We start from the raw sequence: 13,793 nt of genomic DNA, 5'->3' as shown, positions 1-13,793 counted from the left end.
CCCCGAGATACACGCGCCCAGGCAAATCGTGTGTGGAACTTCTCGCGCACCCCTGAGATACACGCGCCCAGGCCAATCGCGTGTGAAACTTCTCGCTCACCTCTGATATACACGCACACGCTCCCCCAGGCCAGATCGCGTGTGGAACTTCTCGCGCACGCGTGTTCCCGACACCCGTAATACGCGTTCCCCGCTTTGCGTTTGCTGTTTGCCAGTCCGGTAAACTGGTACAGGATTGGCGCAGCCCTTTGCGATGGTTTTGCGATCTTGATGGCTTTTCCTTGCGCAAGGGGGTTCTTGGGGTCGTGACTGGCGCTGCTGCAGGGTCGCTGCGCCACGTCTGCTTTTGGAGGTGAGAATCCATGAATACGCTGTGCGCGGAAATTGATTTTATCTCACGCGGCTGGCGCAGACATTCGCACGGGCACGCTGTGCGCCAGCCACGTGCGACACTTTTGAGAGGAATTACATGAATCGGCCTGATAGTCTTATGCATAGTGTATGCCTCTACTCCATTTTGGAGTGGTATGGTTCGAACTTTTGGCTCTGTATTAACTGATTGCTAGGGGTTACGCCATTTATTTGGAGATTGTTTATGGCTCATCTAAAATTAGGGTTTGAAGGTGTATTTTAACATTATTGCTGAGGCTATGCCAGATTCTACAAAGATCAAAAGCATTTTATGGGCCTCCATAGGATACTGTCTCAGCTGCAGGCTCGTGCCTCAGTTGCCGATGTCAAATGTTAGAAGTATTTAATCAGCCAGAAGAGGTTAACAACCCCTGTAAGAATAGTCATCTGATAATGGCCTTCCAGCTTGCATGTTCTTTGAGGTAAATCCGTTCTGTATAGTGCCGTCACAAATTAATGGATGTAAATACAAAATGGAATTAACAACTCCAGAATCCAAAACCATTAGCTATGTCAATGCTCCTCTATATTATCGCATAAGCTCTGGAGAGGCTTTTTTTTTTTTGCTCATCTGACCGAGCTAAAAATCTGGATAGAATCTAGTAGCTGTCCAATCAGAATACAGATTACATTTTGAGATCGTAAACAGTTTACATGCTGACAGGATGCTGCTGCGGACAGCAACTTTGTTTATAAACTGAGAAAACTTAGCCTTAGACAATGACAGAGGCAATAATAGCAAATTTTCCTTAAAGAAAACTAAACAAAACAGTCCAATTTGGGCACCAAGTGAAAGGATTCAAAAAATAGTCTCTTTCCTATTTTCACTGTTGCTCGTGCAATGAAGGAGAAGGCGTGCCCGCTAGCGAGAAGTAGAGGATTCCATGCAGAAGGTTCACAAAATTGATTTGAGCGGGTTGGGGGGGGAAGGGGGAGGCACAGGCATCACCAGAGACTGAGGTGGATTTATAGAGATCTGCGGTCAGCTTACTCGGAATAGGCAATGCATATGTTGATAAACCTGCAGTACAGGGATCCTAACTGCTGCACCAATGGCCCAGGTGCCAATGGAACATAACTCTTATTAGCACGTGGCGATGGTTAATGACTCCCGCCCTGCCAATCAGAATGTCTAGAGTGCAGTCAATACCTACCGATATTGACTACATTCTGAACATTTGTCTTTAGAAGCAGACAGGGAAACAATGCAATTTCCAGTCAAGATCTTTTTTTTTCCTCTTTGCAAGGCTTTTTTGGAAGCAACATCCGGTTTGTACACAAAAGAGAAAGCTTAAACACTGAAAAATGCTCCGACTTTCTAATTAAGAAACCGTTTACTTTTCCATGACACCTTATCCATGTTCATGTTAAACCAGTTCCAGTTCATCCAACTTGCAATTCTAATGCTTAACCTATGAAGACAACCATGTTATTAAAATTCTAAAAAATAAAACCACATTTAATGTACGCACTCAGTTTGTCCATTTACTTTACTCACTCTAAAAGTAAGGTGTTTTACTTCACGACCAAAACATGTTTTGCTACCACTTCCACGTGCTAATAACCTTGGTGTCATCGGGAAGGGTCATTATCACTTGGGATAATGATCCTTAGCCAACGTATGTCCTCGGCTTTACCTCCGGCCATAACGTGGTGGCGGGTCATTATTCTATGATAATGACCCTCTCCCTCAATCTATAAGGGAATAATCATCCCTTTTAGCTAAGATCAACTGAAGGACTCTAGTTTTAGGGTGTCAAAATTGCTCAGAGATTACACTGATGTGAATAACGGCTGTTCTGGATGCCTTTATTAAACAGCAGAGGTAGGAGCATGGAACTGCGCCGTCTGTGTAGTGCACAGAGACGCAGCGCTACTACAAGCTTTGCCAATGGGTGCAAGCTAGAAGATACTGGCCAACAAAGATTGGTTATACAGCATCAAATGGGCAGGTAAGCCCCCCAAAAAAGGAGAGCATTCAGATCCTTGCAGAAACTCAGGTCAACCTCTTCTGCCCCGTGTGTTTCAGGAAGGATGTTCCACTGGTTTGAGCCCTGGGTTTCTGCACCCGATCCTCAAAATCCCAAATGACAGCTGTTTTATCCAAAGGGGCTGATAGTGGAATTGTGCAGATGAGTTTTAGGCCTATGCAGGCTGTATATCTCATAACCAACTGATGTAGGCAGCCAGGCCTTTACAATAGGATATGCGCCATATTACTCATTTGGAAGGAGTGCTTGGTCTTGTGCACGTCGGCTCCTCTGACTAATTACTTTCTGACGAACGCAGCACTGCGAGCGCTGCTCTTGCTGCCTGGCCGCTTCCTGGAGGAGGCGGGGCATACCATCATCACGTGACGGATCACGTGATCTCCTCACTCCTCACATTGCCGGCATCACCGCCCTTGCGGCGTTAAGCCCTAGAGGCAGTAAGGGCTGGAGCCGCTGTTTGGCTGTTCGGCTGTGAGCGGTGAGTGGTTTGAATCAAAGCTCTCACCTGCTAATCACACTTCCATCTATCTGACTAGTTTTCAGGGTTTGGGGTGGAGAGTCGGACACTGGCAGCTCCACAAGCTGTCGGGCGTTCCCTTCCCTGGAAACCGAATAACTGCCTCAGACTATTTAGATGAATATCATTGCTTTGTGAAGAAAGAAGAAAAAAAATCCATCCTTTCTAATTGAAATAGCCATTCGAATGCTCTTCTGGGTGGTGTATTAAATGCGCCGGCGCTTTTATTATCTTAGATCAAACAAGCTGGCGGCAGCTCCACCCTCTTCCCCTCCGTCAGCTTCTCAGAAAAGAACAATAATGGGCAGCACACCGCGTCCACAAGTGACCTCAGCTTCCCGAGTTCCTAAAATTGCGAGATCTAAAGCAAAAGTAGCGTCTCGTGATATACAAGAGATGCTTGCCATTATGAGCAAAGACAACAGGCCTTGTAGCAGCGAATTACCTGATAATTGTGCTATGTCTGATATTCCATCGTCTATAATGCAGCCTAAACCCAAGCGCTCTATTTCAGATATAACTATGCTGAAAGATAGCGAAATTCCGATACAACCGGCTTCTTTGCCAGATTCCTATACTGATCTGGGGAAATCAGTAAGCGACAAAGATCCACAGACCACAAAAGACGTGAGCACACAGTTACCGCAGAATGATAAATCTATGCCCATTAGCAAGCCTTTAGTTACATCTGGGTCAAATGGTCTATTAACTCCTGCTGCTTCATGTATTCCTTCTATGTGTGGTACACCTTTTAACCCTACGGTTATAGTATTGGCTGATGAGTTTATTAAGGTTCAAGATGAACTTAACCACTGTCCAAATTCATCCTTTATCGATACTAATGTGGTGCTTGAAGCAAACTACGAACTACCAGAAATCTCCCACATATACTCTGATGATGAGAAACATATGTCTGTATCCTCATATTTAGCACCTACTCCCAGACGATCTGACACCATGCCGAAACCCATTCTTTCTCCTTCCATGCCCTTGCCTTCTTTACTCCCTCCTTCTACTGCATGTCTATCTTCTACAGTACTAATTGAAACCACCTTGCACGCTATGAATCTGGCTATATCATCATTGTTTAAACTATGTGAGTCCTTGGATGAAAAACTTAAAATCCAAGATAAGCAACTTATTAAATTAATTAGATGGCAATCACAACTACGTTTACAACAGATGAAATCATTCAATGACACTGCCCCCTTCTCTCCTAAAAAACCAAAGTTAACTTCTGCTGTATTATTACAACAGGAACCAACTAATGATTCTTCCCATAATCCATCAGAAAAACCAAAACTGTCCATGACAAATACGGCTACATCTGCCCAATTTACCCTCCCTACATTTCCACATATTATTCGGGAACTTCATTCCACTACTGAGAAGTGTGCTCCTGTATGTCCATTACCTAATACTCTGTTGCTCTCACCATCAGCGAATGAATCACAACCTTCTAAAGAACTATTCACAATTTTCTCGGGTGCTGTCCCGACCAAACAGACTCATACTAACCCCTTAAAAAAGAAAACAAAAAATCAACCAAAGCAGCACATTCCCTCCTCGATCGCCAAATCCTTTTTGAAAGGGCTAAAACCATCTGCCAAAAATAAAATGACTTTAGCTGCTAAAGCAGTACGAGATAAATATGCAAAAATCGCTGCAGAGAAAAGCTTAAAAGAACCTGTAAATATACACCCTCCAGCTGAACATTCACCCCTAAATAATATTGTGGCTTTGATTGACAATGTGTCTGCGATAATTGATAATCACCCAACATCAACCAGTGCTGCAAAAGTGAAAGATCTATCTGATACTGAGTTATGTTTAAAACGCTCAGAGCTGCGTAAAGAAATAGACCTTTATTTAGAAGCTAAAAGCCTTAAACTTACTCCGGCTGAATCTAACATTAGTGGTGGATCTAAAATCAAAGATAGTGCTCCTTCCCAAATTGGAGCCAATAAGTTATCTCAACTCAGATTACCCTCTACAATAAAACCAGTACCACAGTTGCTTTCCCTTCCCTCCTTGGCAGATGCGAATAAAACGGATCAATGTAATTCATCCTCCGTGCCACCAACCTTAGATCATATTATAACTTCAGCCATTGAACAATACATGTTAAAATATCACCAGTCCTCAGATAATGGCACTAAGTATGATGTAGGCGGGCAGAAATTACCTTCATCTATTACCACTTCGAATCTAAACCAATCTGTATTTGCTGCCTCATCTTCAAAACAAACTCCATTTGCCCCTACTAAACACGTAAGTCCTCATGCGACACTCACCTCGAATCCAGAGAGTACTCTAAACAGACTGAAAAAACCCGATGTAAAACAAAATCTTCACTCACTAATTATTAAATGTAGACCTTTGCCGTATCACTCATATGATTTGAATCGTGCTAGCCTTCTAGCTATTTTTGGTGATATATATGCTTTGGAGGATATCAACTCTACCGATATTGAACAAGTCGAATTCTTAAATAATAACGACCTGTCCTTAGTGCGAATCTGGCTCCGCTCAAGAGTGGTCCTAAACACTCTTTGGGCCGCTCGCGCAGCCTTGTGGGATCTGGGTTTTGAACTTACGATTGACTATCAAAGAAGCTCTGCTATTACAGTCCCATATAAAGATGCACAACTAACATTGGTCACCTCCACTAAAGTGAACTCGAGTGGTTCACAATGTAAACAACATTGTGAATGTCGGTGTTCTACCTCCCAAGCATAGCGTTTCCCCTAGTAAGCATCTTTCATTGTTAAGCTGGAATACTAGAGGCTTCAAACATCTTTTCTCCGATGCTGTCATTAAACTAAGAGAGTACAATTTTATATTATTACAGGAAACATGGCTAACTAACTGCCCATCATGGGATGGATATTATCCCATCCTAAATCCTGCTATTTCTGCAAATAAAGGTCGACCAATGTCTGGCCTGTTAATCATGTTGAAAACATCGCCATCCATGAGTGTTATTTCACATGAATCCTTGACTCCGTATCTCCAGCTAGCACAACTATCTATTGACGATTGTCAATACGCTTTGATTAATACATATTGGAATCCAGTTGCTCTTTCTACTGTTTCCTACTTGCGCTCCCTTGAACGCTTATGGGAAAAAATACATCAATACAAGAAACAAACGCACATAATTTTAGCGGGAGATTTAAATCTCCATTGTCTAAATAGTAGCAAAGTGTTATCTGACGATCGAGTACGAAGCTGGAATGCGTTTATACAATCGAAAGACATGATCATGGTAAACGGAACATTTCCTGAGGACTCTCCTCCCCATCCGACATGGAAAAGGGGTAGTTCCGTGGCTATTATAGATTTCATTTATGTCAGCCGCTCCTTGTTCTATCTCCTAAAAGGGTTTCAGGTTCTACCATCTTCCGCCAGTGACCACAATATGTTACATCTTCACTGGCCACCGAACTGTACTGTTCAAAGCACTGCTCCACCTATGACACCTATAACAATGGAAGGAACTATTGAAGCGAATCTTGGTCGAAATCGCCTACGATGGACCAGTACGAAACTATTACAATTCACAGATTCTCTTAAAATATCAAGCGAAACCTCGCTAAACCACTGTAATTCTGATATTGATTATACAAAACTAATGTATCAATTTGCCAGTTCTACTAAGATAACAAGATCTTCGGTTGCAGCACACTCTTATAACCAAGATATGCAGAAAGCGAAAGCTCTATTTCGAAAAAATAAGAAAGCGATTCAATCTCTACCAGTGGATCAGCGCTTGGCCGCTCTTAAAGCAATTAAAACCAAACATAGGAACTGGAGAAGAACTTATCGTTCTTTATTATACCAGAAAGATGGTGAGGCAATGTTAGCTAAAATGATGACTAAAAACACTGCAGGATGTTGGACATTAATATCAGACACAAATAACACCACTCAATGTCAGATGCAGACTAATGACGTTGCCTCTACCACATGGATCTCCCATTTTACTGATCTCTATGCTCTTCTCCCTTCTACTAACTGCGTACCTCCTGTAAAACTTGAGGGATCCTTCTCAATAGATTTCACAATAGACGATATTCTTAATCTTATCCACAAAGCAAGTAGATCCCGTGCTCCAGGCCCCGATGGCCTTTCTAATGCCATGCTAAAAGAATTTCCGAACCTATGGGCCCCCATCCTGTTTGAAATCTTCTCTCAAGTTGTAATTACCCAAAAGATCCCCAAATCATGGTGTACTTCATTGATTGTACCCATTTATAAAAAAGGCGACAGACAAAACCCCGCAAACTATAGGCCAATTGCCCTGTTAGATGCTCCTGGGAAAATCTTTGCCTCATTAATTCTAAGAGATCTTCAACAATGGATTAATTCATCAAATATGAGAGATAGGTTTCAAACAGGATTTGTAGCTGGTAAGGGAACGGCTATAAACATCGTCTCCTTGACTGCAATCAAGGCACTTTGTTTTCATCAAAAACAATCGCTATTCATTGCCTTTGTAGATTTCAAGGAAGCTTTCGATTCTATAGATCGCAATCTAATGCTGCAAAAATTGCTACTATTGGGCTGCCCCTATTCTTTGGTTAAGTTAATATCTATCTTTCATGAAAATACATCAGTTCATATTCGTCTTACCCGTGACGGGATATTAACCCGCCCCATTTTAACATATCGAGGACTAAAACAGGGAAGCATCCTGGCAGCTACATTGTTTAACTTATTTATCCTTGATATGGGTGAAAAGTTTCAGAACGTTAACTCTGATGCTCCTAAATTGGACCAAGAACAGATACCATGGATCCTTTATGCAGACGATCTTGTTCTATTATCAAAAACTCCCGCAGGTTTGCAACGTTTGATTAATGGATTATCGGAGTATACTGTAGAAAATGCTATGACTGTAAACTTAACGAAAACTCAAATTATGATATGCCAAAATCGTAAAATGACAAAACACTTTCAATATAAGTGGTATATAAAAAAAGAGCCGATTCTTCTAACCTCAACATATAAATACTTGGGCATTATGATCACCCAGGGTAACAATGATAAGGTGATCAAAAAAGAACTTGAACTGAAACTGCAAACCCTAATTTCCCAATCTAAGGCCATCTTATATAAATTTGGAAAGTTTACATGCAATCATATAATAACATTCTATTCCATGAAAGTAAAACCCATTATCTCGTATGGCTCTGAGGCTGCATCGATGCTGCCCCGTTTAGTGTGGGATCGATTAGAAGGAAAATATTGGCGCTCAATTTTTAATTTGCCTGCCTGTGTCCCCATTGCAATGATTCGTTTTGAATTAGGGCTGCTATCGCTATACAGTACTATTGCATGGAAATTGATAGCCTTGCTGAGAAAATGCATTCTGTCATTACAATGTCTAGACATATCCGGTATCTTGGGTAAATATTTACTGTACTCCGATCATCAATACCCAAAATGCTGGTTAAACACAGCTATAAATATCCTCTCAGATGCGGACATCTCCGTAGATATTTTAATTCATAATCCAACGCAGGCTAAAACTAAATTATATCGGCAAGACTGGATACATACCTTAGAAAAATGTTCCCACTCTAAAGATTGGAACACTGCCCAGTTTGGCCATAAAAAATTTAGAGTTGCGGAACCATACATTTTAAAATACCCATCTCCAAAATTCAGAGATGACTATATTCGTTTTCGTCTAAATTTGTGGCACACAAGGGATATTTTATTTAGGCGAAAACAAATTAATGCCAGCGAGAACATCTGCCGTTTTTGTATGGATCCTGCAAACGCAGAAACGCTGAAACATGTTATTGTCTACTGTCCTGCATTATATGTCATACGTTGTAAATACTATTTCCATTGCTTTACAACGCAAACTGTAACTGATATGGAAGAATTATGGCTATTGATTTTTGGTACAAAGAGAATGTCAATTAGATTAGCTACAACGGGCTTTTTAAATGAAGTATATCCAAGGTGATTGTGAATGCTGTCATGAGAGAATGGTGATAGAAGGGAAAGAAAGAAAGGAAAAAAAAAAAAAAAAAAAAAATGAGAGATAAAGGGGGAAAAAAAAAAAAAAAAAATGCTGCTGCTATAAAAATCTTTCAAATATTGGGTGTCAGGTGCAAAATTTAAAAAATGTGTTATATATAGATGAATTGAATTGCAATATGTTTTCGATATGTTTTTATCTATTTTGTAATTGTTGAAAGGTTGTTCTATACAGCCAAACAATAAATAATTAAAAAAAAAAAATAGGATATGCGCCACAACCGGCAGCCAACAAAGGCTCTTAAGGGATGTTCTCACTTGGCATCACCGCATCCGGAGTCATGCCGCAACCTGTAGCTGCAGAAACCACCTTTTCTGCATGTACAGTTAACTGGGTTGCATTGAATGCGGGTGACATGAGGAAAGGCCTGACCTTGTCTTGTCCAGAAACAGCCTTCTGTTCTCTTTTTGGACTCCATTTGGGCTCGACAAGAGGTACTGAGGAGGGAGATATATGCAAAGTCCTGCGCTGAGGGTGCAATGGACCTGACCAGGTAGACACTGAGCCATGGGCTGGTAAGGTGTGACAATCAAAGTCACCCTTGGGTAGTGGCTACATGAAAACTATTAAGACATTTTGGCAGAAGAAGACCAATAAACAACTCCAATGGGACCTCTATAAACTCCAAAATAACTAGAATGGCAAAAACTGCAACGCTGCATGAACAAATGACCCAACCGGAAAGATAGCTAATGTGTTAAGCGCTTGCCTCATACTGTTTGGTACTAGTTTGCATTTACAAATCCTGGCACAGCCATTTCTACCAGTCATCTTTCCAAGGTAGATAACTGGGGCATAAATACATTCGGTAATAATGCCACCCATTACTAAAGGCACTAAAAGTGGTAGGAATCCAGAATGAAGCGCTATGAACAAACGTGATATTATCATTATTATACGCCTGTATCTGCCTACCAAAAACTAGCCCAACAGCTGCCCTTTTTGTTTGATAATATCGCTTGGAGTCAAACACCAGAAGGCCATTACCACAAAAAGACTCAATCGAAAAAAAACAGTAATGACTGGTACACACGACTACAGACTATAAAACAAGTAAAAGTATTTGCAAAATGAAAACACGCAGGTATGACAATCTTGACTTCCCGGAATATATAACTAGTATTAGCATGTGTAGGTCATTATGAACCTCCTCTTGGACCATTACAATGCTTAGACAGACTTCAGTAAATAACTACTGGTATTGACGGCATTCCAAACATTCTGACTATGGAAACAGACATGGAAACAACAGAAAAAATAGCTGCAATCAAGAAACAGCAATACAATGACCAGGCATTTTCATAAGGCACTCCTTCTCTGGGGGATATTCTTTTACTGCACCTTCAATGTGGCAAGAAAAATCCAGTGTAATGCACCAATGTGAAAAGTAAAACATGGGACAATACTTTCACCAGTGTGCAGTGCTGGCAATGGCAATTATTCACTTGTATATTACATGTAAGGCTCGCCAGATGTTTTAGACCATATCTCCCTTCATCCCTAATTGGCATGGCCAATTGAGGAGTAAATGGGGATCGTGGTGCGCTTACAGACCCCCGACCTAATAGATGCTTACGCTACAACTAGGGGTCAAATCCTAAAAATGAAAGTGGGGGGACTCATCAACAAACGTACTGGGGTGTGATGTCGCCAGAAATGTGCATATCAAGGTAAAATATTCACATTTCATTAAATTGGCTTTTCATAACCACCCAAATTGCACAGGACGAATGGCATTTGCCTTTCATAAAATCAATACCTTTATAAAGAAGAAAAACTTCAGATTTAAATATTACAAAACAAGACATGTGTGTTCACTTTACTGATAGTGTGCGTCAGAACTTGCTAGCTGGGCAGCCAGTGAAGACATTCGGGCAGGCGTTCGACTTCCCATCTGTCATCTACAGTAAAGGCAGCCTGCTAAGTGCTGCCATCAGCAGGCACTCATTCTATTGCCTGGCGCTGACTTGCAGCGAAGTCCCTTGGGCTATGAGGGTGCATTTGATGGAGAACAAAAGCCCCATCGTCTGTGAGGGGTACATGTCCTGCTGAACCCACGTCTGAGCAGGGTACACCTGAAGTGAAGCCCAAAACCCTTTAAATACCGAAATGGTTCATGGTATAGAATGTCAAATCGTGCTGCCTGTGCTCGTGGCCCCGAGCAGACACGAGTGCTTCTGGGGCATTTTCCCCTCGACCCCTATGAGCTGCACGTGATGCCTGCACTAAAAGCAGAGGCGAAGGGCTGTGAAGGGGGCTGCGTCCCGCAGCAGGAGGCACACGCTGTGTGAAAGCTTCGTGGCTTTTATTGTGAAGGATCCTGCACGTCACGTATCGTACACCACAGCCATGGACGGGACACGTCTGTGAAGGCTGCTATTGCTTACTGCGCGAGTGCCGAAGGGTGCCTGGGATATGACACGTGCTGTGCGTGTAGGGTGCACGTGAGAGGCGGGTGCCTGGCTGTGGGGGGCGCTGTGCATTGATTGATGCGAAGGCAAGCTACCTGCCTGGAAGGTTGCTGTGCCTGGCTGGTAATGGCAGTGCTGTGGATAGTGCCTTTCCATATGGGGGGGCTATAAGTGGCCCTGGGAGGGGGGCTTCCCCGGGTGCCGTGCGGCTCCCCCATCCCCGCAGGTGCCTGCCCCCGCCCTCACCTATGGCTGCTCCGCAGCAGTCCTTGATGGCTTTGTGTTTGCTCCCAGTCGCCTCCTTCTGCAGCTTCCTCAGGGTCTCTTCCATCTTCTCGGTCCCGGGGTTCCGCTCCCAGTCCACGGAGCCCCAGAGAGGGTGGGGGGTTGGGGAGCAGCGCACTGCGCGTCGCTACAGAGCTGCCATCGCGCACCTTGGCCGCCTAGTGATGATTCACGCCGAGCGGCTCCAGGGACTGAGGGGGCGCGGCTTCCATGGCCGCCTGTGGCGCTGTGTGCTGGCCTGCCTCCGGCGGCGGCAGCGGCGGCGGCCCGGCTCGGTGACGGCGGGGCGGGGTGCACGAGCGCTGCCTGTGTTGTGATTCCAGCCTGTCATGCTCGGGGCGGCGCGCAGCTCAGCCGGAGAAGGATCCGGTGGCTCGGGCGGGGGCGCCTCATTGGCTGCGGTGCGGCCTGTGACGCAGGCTGGAGGCGAGGGGGCCGGGAGGATGGCACAGGAGGCCGCCGCACCTGCAGGCAGCAACATCAGGGCTGAGGAGGAGAGGCCTCTCTCTGGAGCGTCACCCACCCGTGCTTACTTCCCGGAGCTGCCCCGAGTCCCTGGGAACTCCGAGGATGTCACAATGAGTCCCACTAAGGGTGCTCAGATCTCGGGGAGAGTACTCGTCTTTTTTGGTCAACACACACAAGCCAACTGCTGAATTTGTGGTGATGCTGTCAGAGTTTGTGCGGATATTTACGCGCTTTCCAGCGTTCTACAGAGGGTGTCATCGTAACATGCTTCGTAATAAACAGAATATTACTTGAGTCTGGTTTCCATTCTTTATCGGGGTGGGGGATAGTGGAGTTGGAAGGGAGGTGCAGGGGTGGAGCAATATCGTCTTTAAGTGATCAACCAGACAGACCGAGTCCACACCCCCCCCCCCACCCCAACACAAATCAGGGTGATGCAAATCCCATCGTCCCGACCCCCAGGTAGTGACTGTGGTACTTGGTCCACTTTCGGGCGTGGGGGTTATTTCCTTAGAGCCACCCACGCTGCTTCCCAATGCACCTGATTCTGGAGTTAGATTCTTCTTTGCTACTGCATAAACTAACTGGAATAATCTGTTTGTATCAAATTGATGTCATGTTTTTTTGGGCGGTTGTATATTGTCACTCTCAGGTAGGCGAAGTGGCCCCTATTGGGGGTCTCCCTAGCTCTGCGCACGAAGTACCGGGTCCTCACTTGTCGCTTAAATAACTCCGGGTACTGCACATGTAAACGTTTCCTTTCAGTGTGTCCCTCACAAACGCCCGCGAACCCGCCCCCTCACCATTCTCTGACCATTACAGAAGCAAAGCATTCCCGCACGCACCGCAGTTGGCATGCACTTCGCTGGAAGGCTTGGACTGGCCTATAGGCCCTATAGGGCAATGCCTGAATTGCAGTCCGAACACGCAAGTGTGGGAACGTTTTTTGGTTAATGAGGGTAGGTTTGATGAGTTACTTCACTGTGCAGCTGGTAGTTTTCCCCAGTATTATTGAATACATATTCTTTAAAATGAACAATTTGCAACACAGTTTATACCAAAATAACTCACCCTTGGCTGCTACTCAGACAGTAGGTCACAAAAGGAATACATTTGCGACTGAGGGACATCTTTTATTGGTGCCCTAGTCAATTTTATGCCCAACTGCAGTCCTGGTGACTGGCATACAGTCCTTAATTGTACTCATTGAGCATTTTGCTGGCATACATTGAACCCTTCATGAGCACACACTTAGGACTTCACTGGCACACGGGAAGCCATTCACTGAAACACACTGAACTCTTCAATGGCATGCACTGAACCGCCCATCAACATACACTGTGCAATTCAGCTGTATTGCTTGATGCTATGTTATTTATGAGCCATACACGCAATAAAATACAATGTATTCCTATTGCACCTGTAACCCAGAAAACGTTGCCATCATTCACAGGGTTGCAGTGCAATGCATCAGACTGGACTCAGAATGAGGCTAATGGACGTCGATTGGCTCTGAAGATGAACTCCGTCCCAGGATGCATGACGCAGGGTTCTCGGCTGCAGAGATTTGGGTAAGGGTGATAACCGATGTGAGAGGCTGTGTCTGGTGTGGTTGAAACCGCAGTATGCAGGAAGCCAGGCAGAGAGGTTGCGAG

General features: G+C 44.1%; 1 protein-coding gene across 2 annotated transcripts in view; it reads right to left on the bottom strand.

The window, feature by feature from the left end:
* ARFGEF3 (ARFGEF family member 3) overlaps positions 1-12,364 on the bottom strand; it is a 1,236,769-nt gene extending 1,224,405 nt beyond the window's left edge. For both annotated transcript variants that reach the window (XM_069608078.1, XM_069608079.1), the window contains exon 1: positions 11,632-12,364. In XM_069608078.1, coding sequence (XP_069464179.1) covers positions 11,632-11,716 — 85 coding nt within the window. In that variant the 5' untranslated portion in view covers positions 11,717-12,364. The remainder of the gene's footprint in view (positions 1-11,631) is intronic.
* Positions 12,365-13,793: the final 1,429 nt, after the last annotated feature.

The sequence above is a fragment of the Ambystoma mexicanum genome, chromosome 4q, assembly GCF_040938575.1.
Source record: "Ambystoma mexicanum isolate Mex_15411 chromosome 4q, UKY_AmexF1_1, whole genome shotgun sequence".
Classification (NCBI taxonomy): Eukaryota; Metazoa; Chordata; class Amphibia; order Caudata; family Ambystomatidae; genus Ambystoma; species Ambystoma mexicanum.
This window is presented reverse-complemented; position numbering and strand designations above follow the sequence as displayed.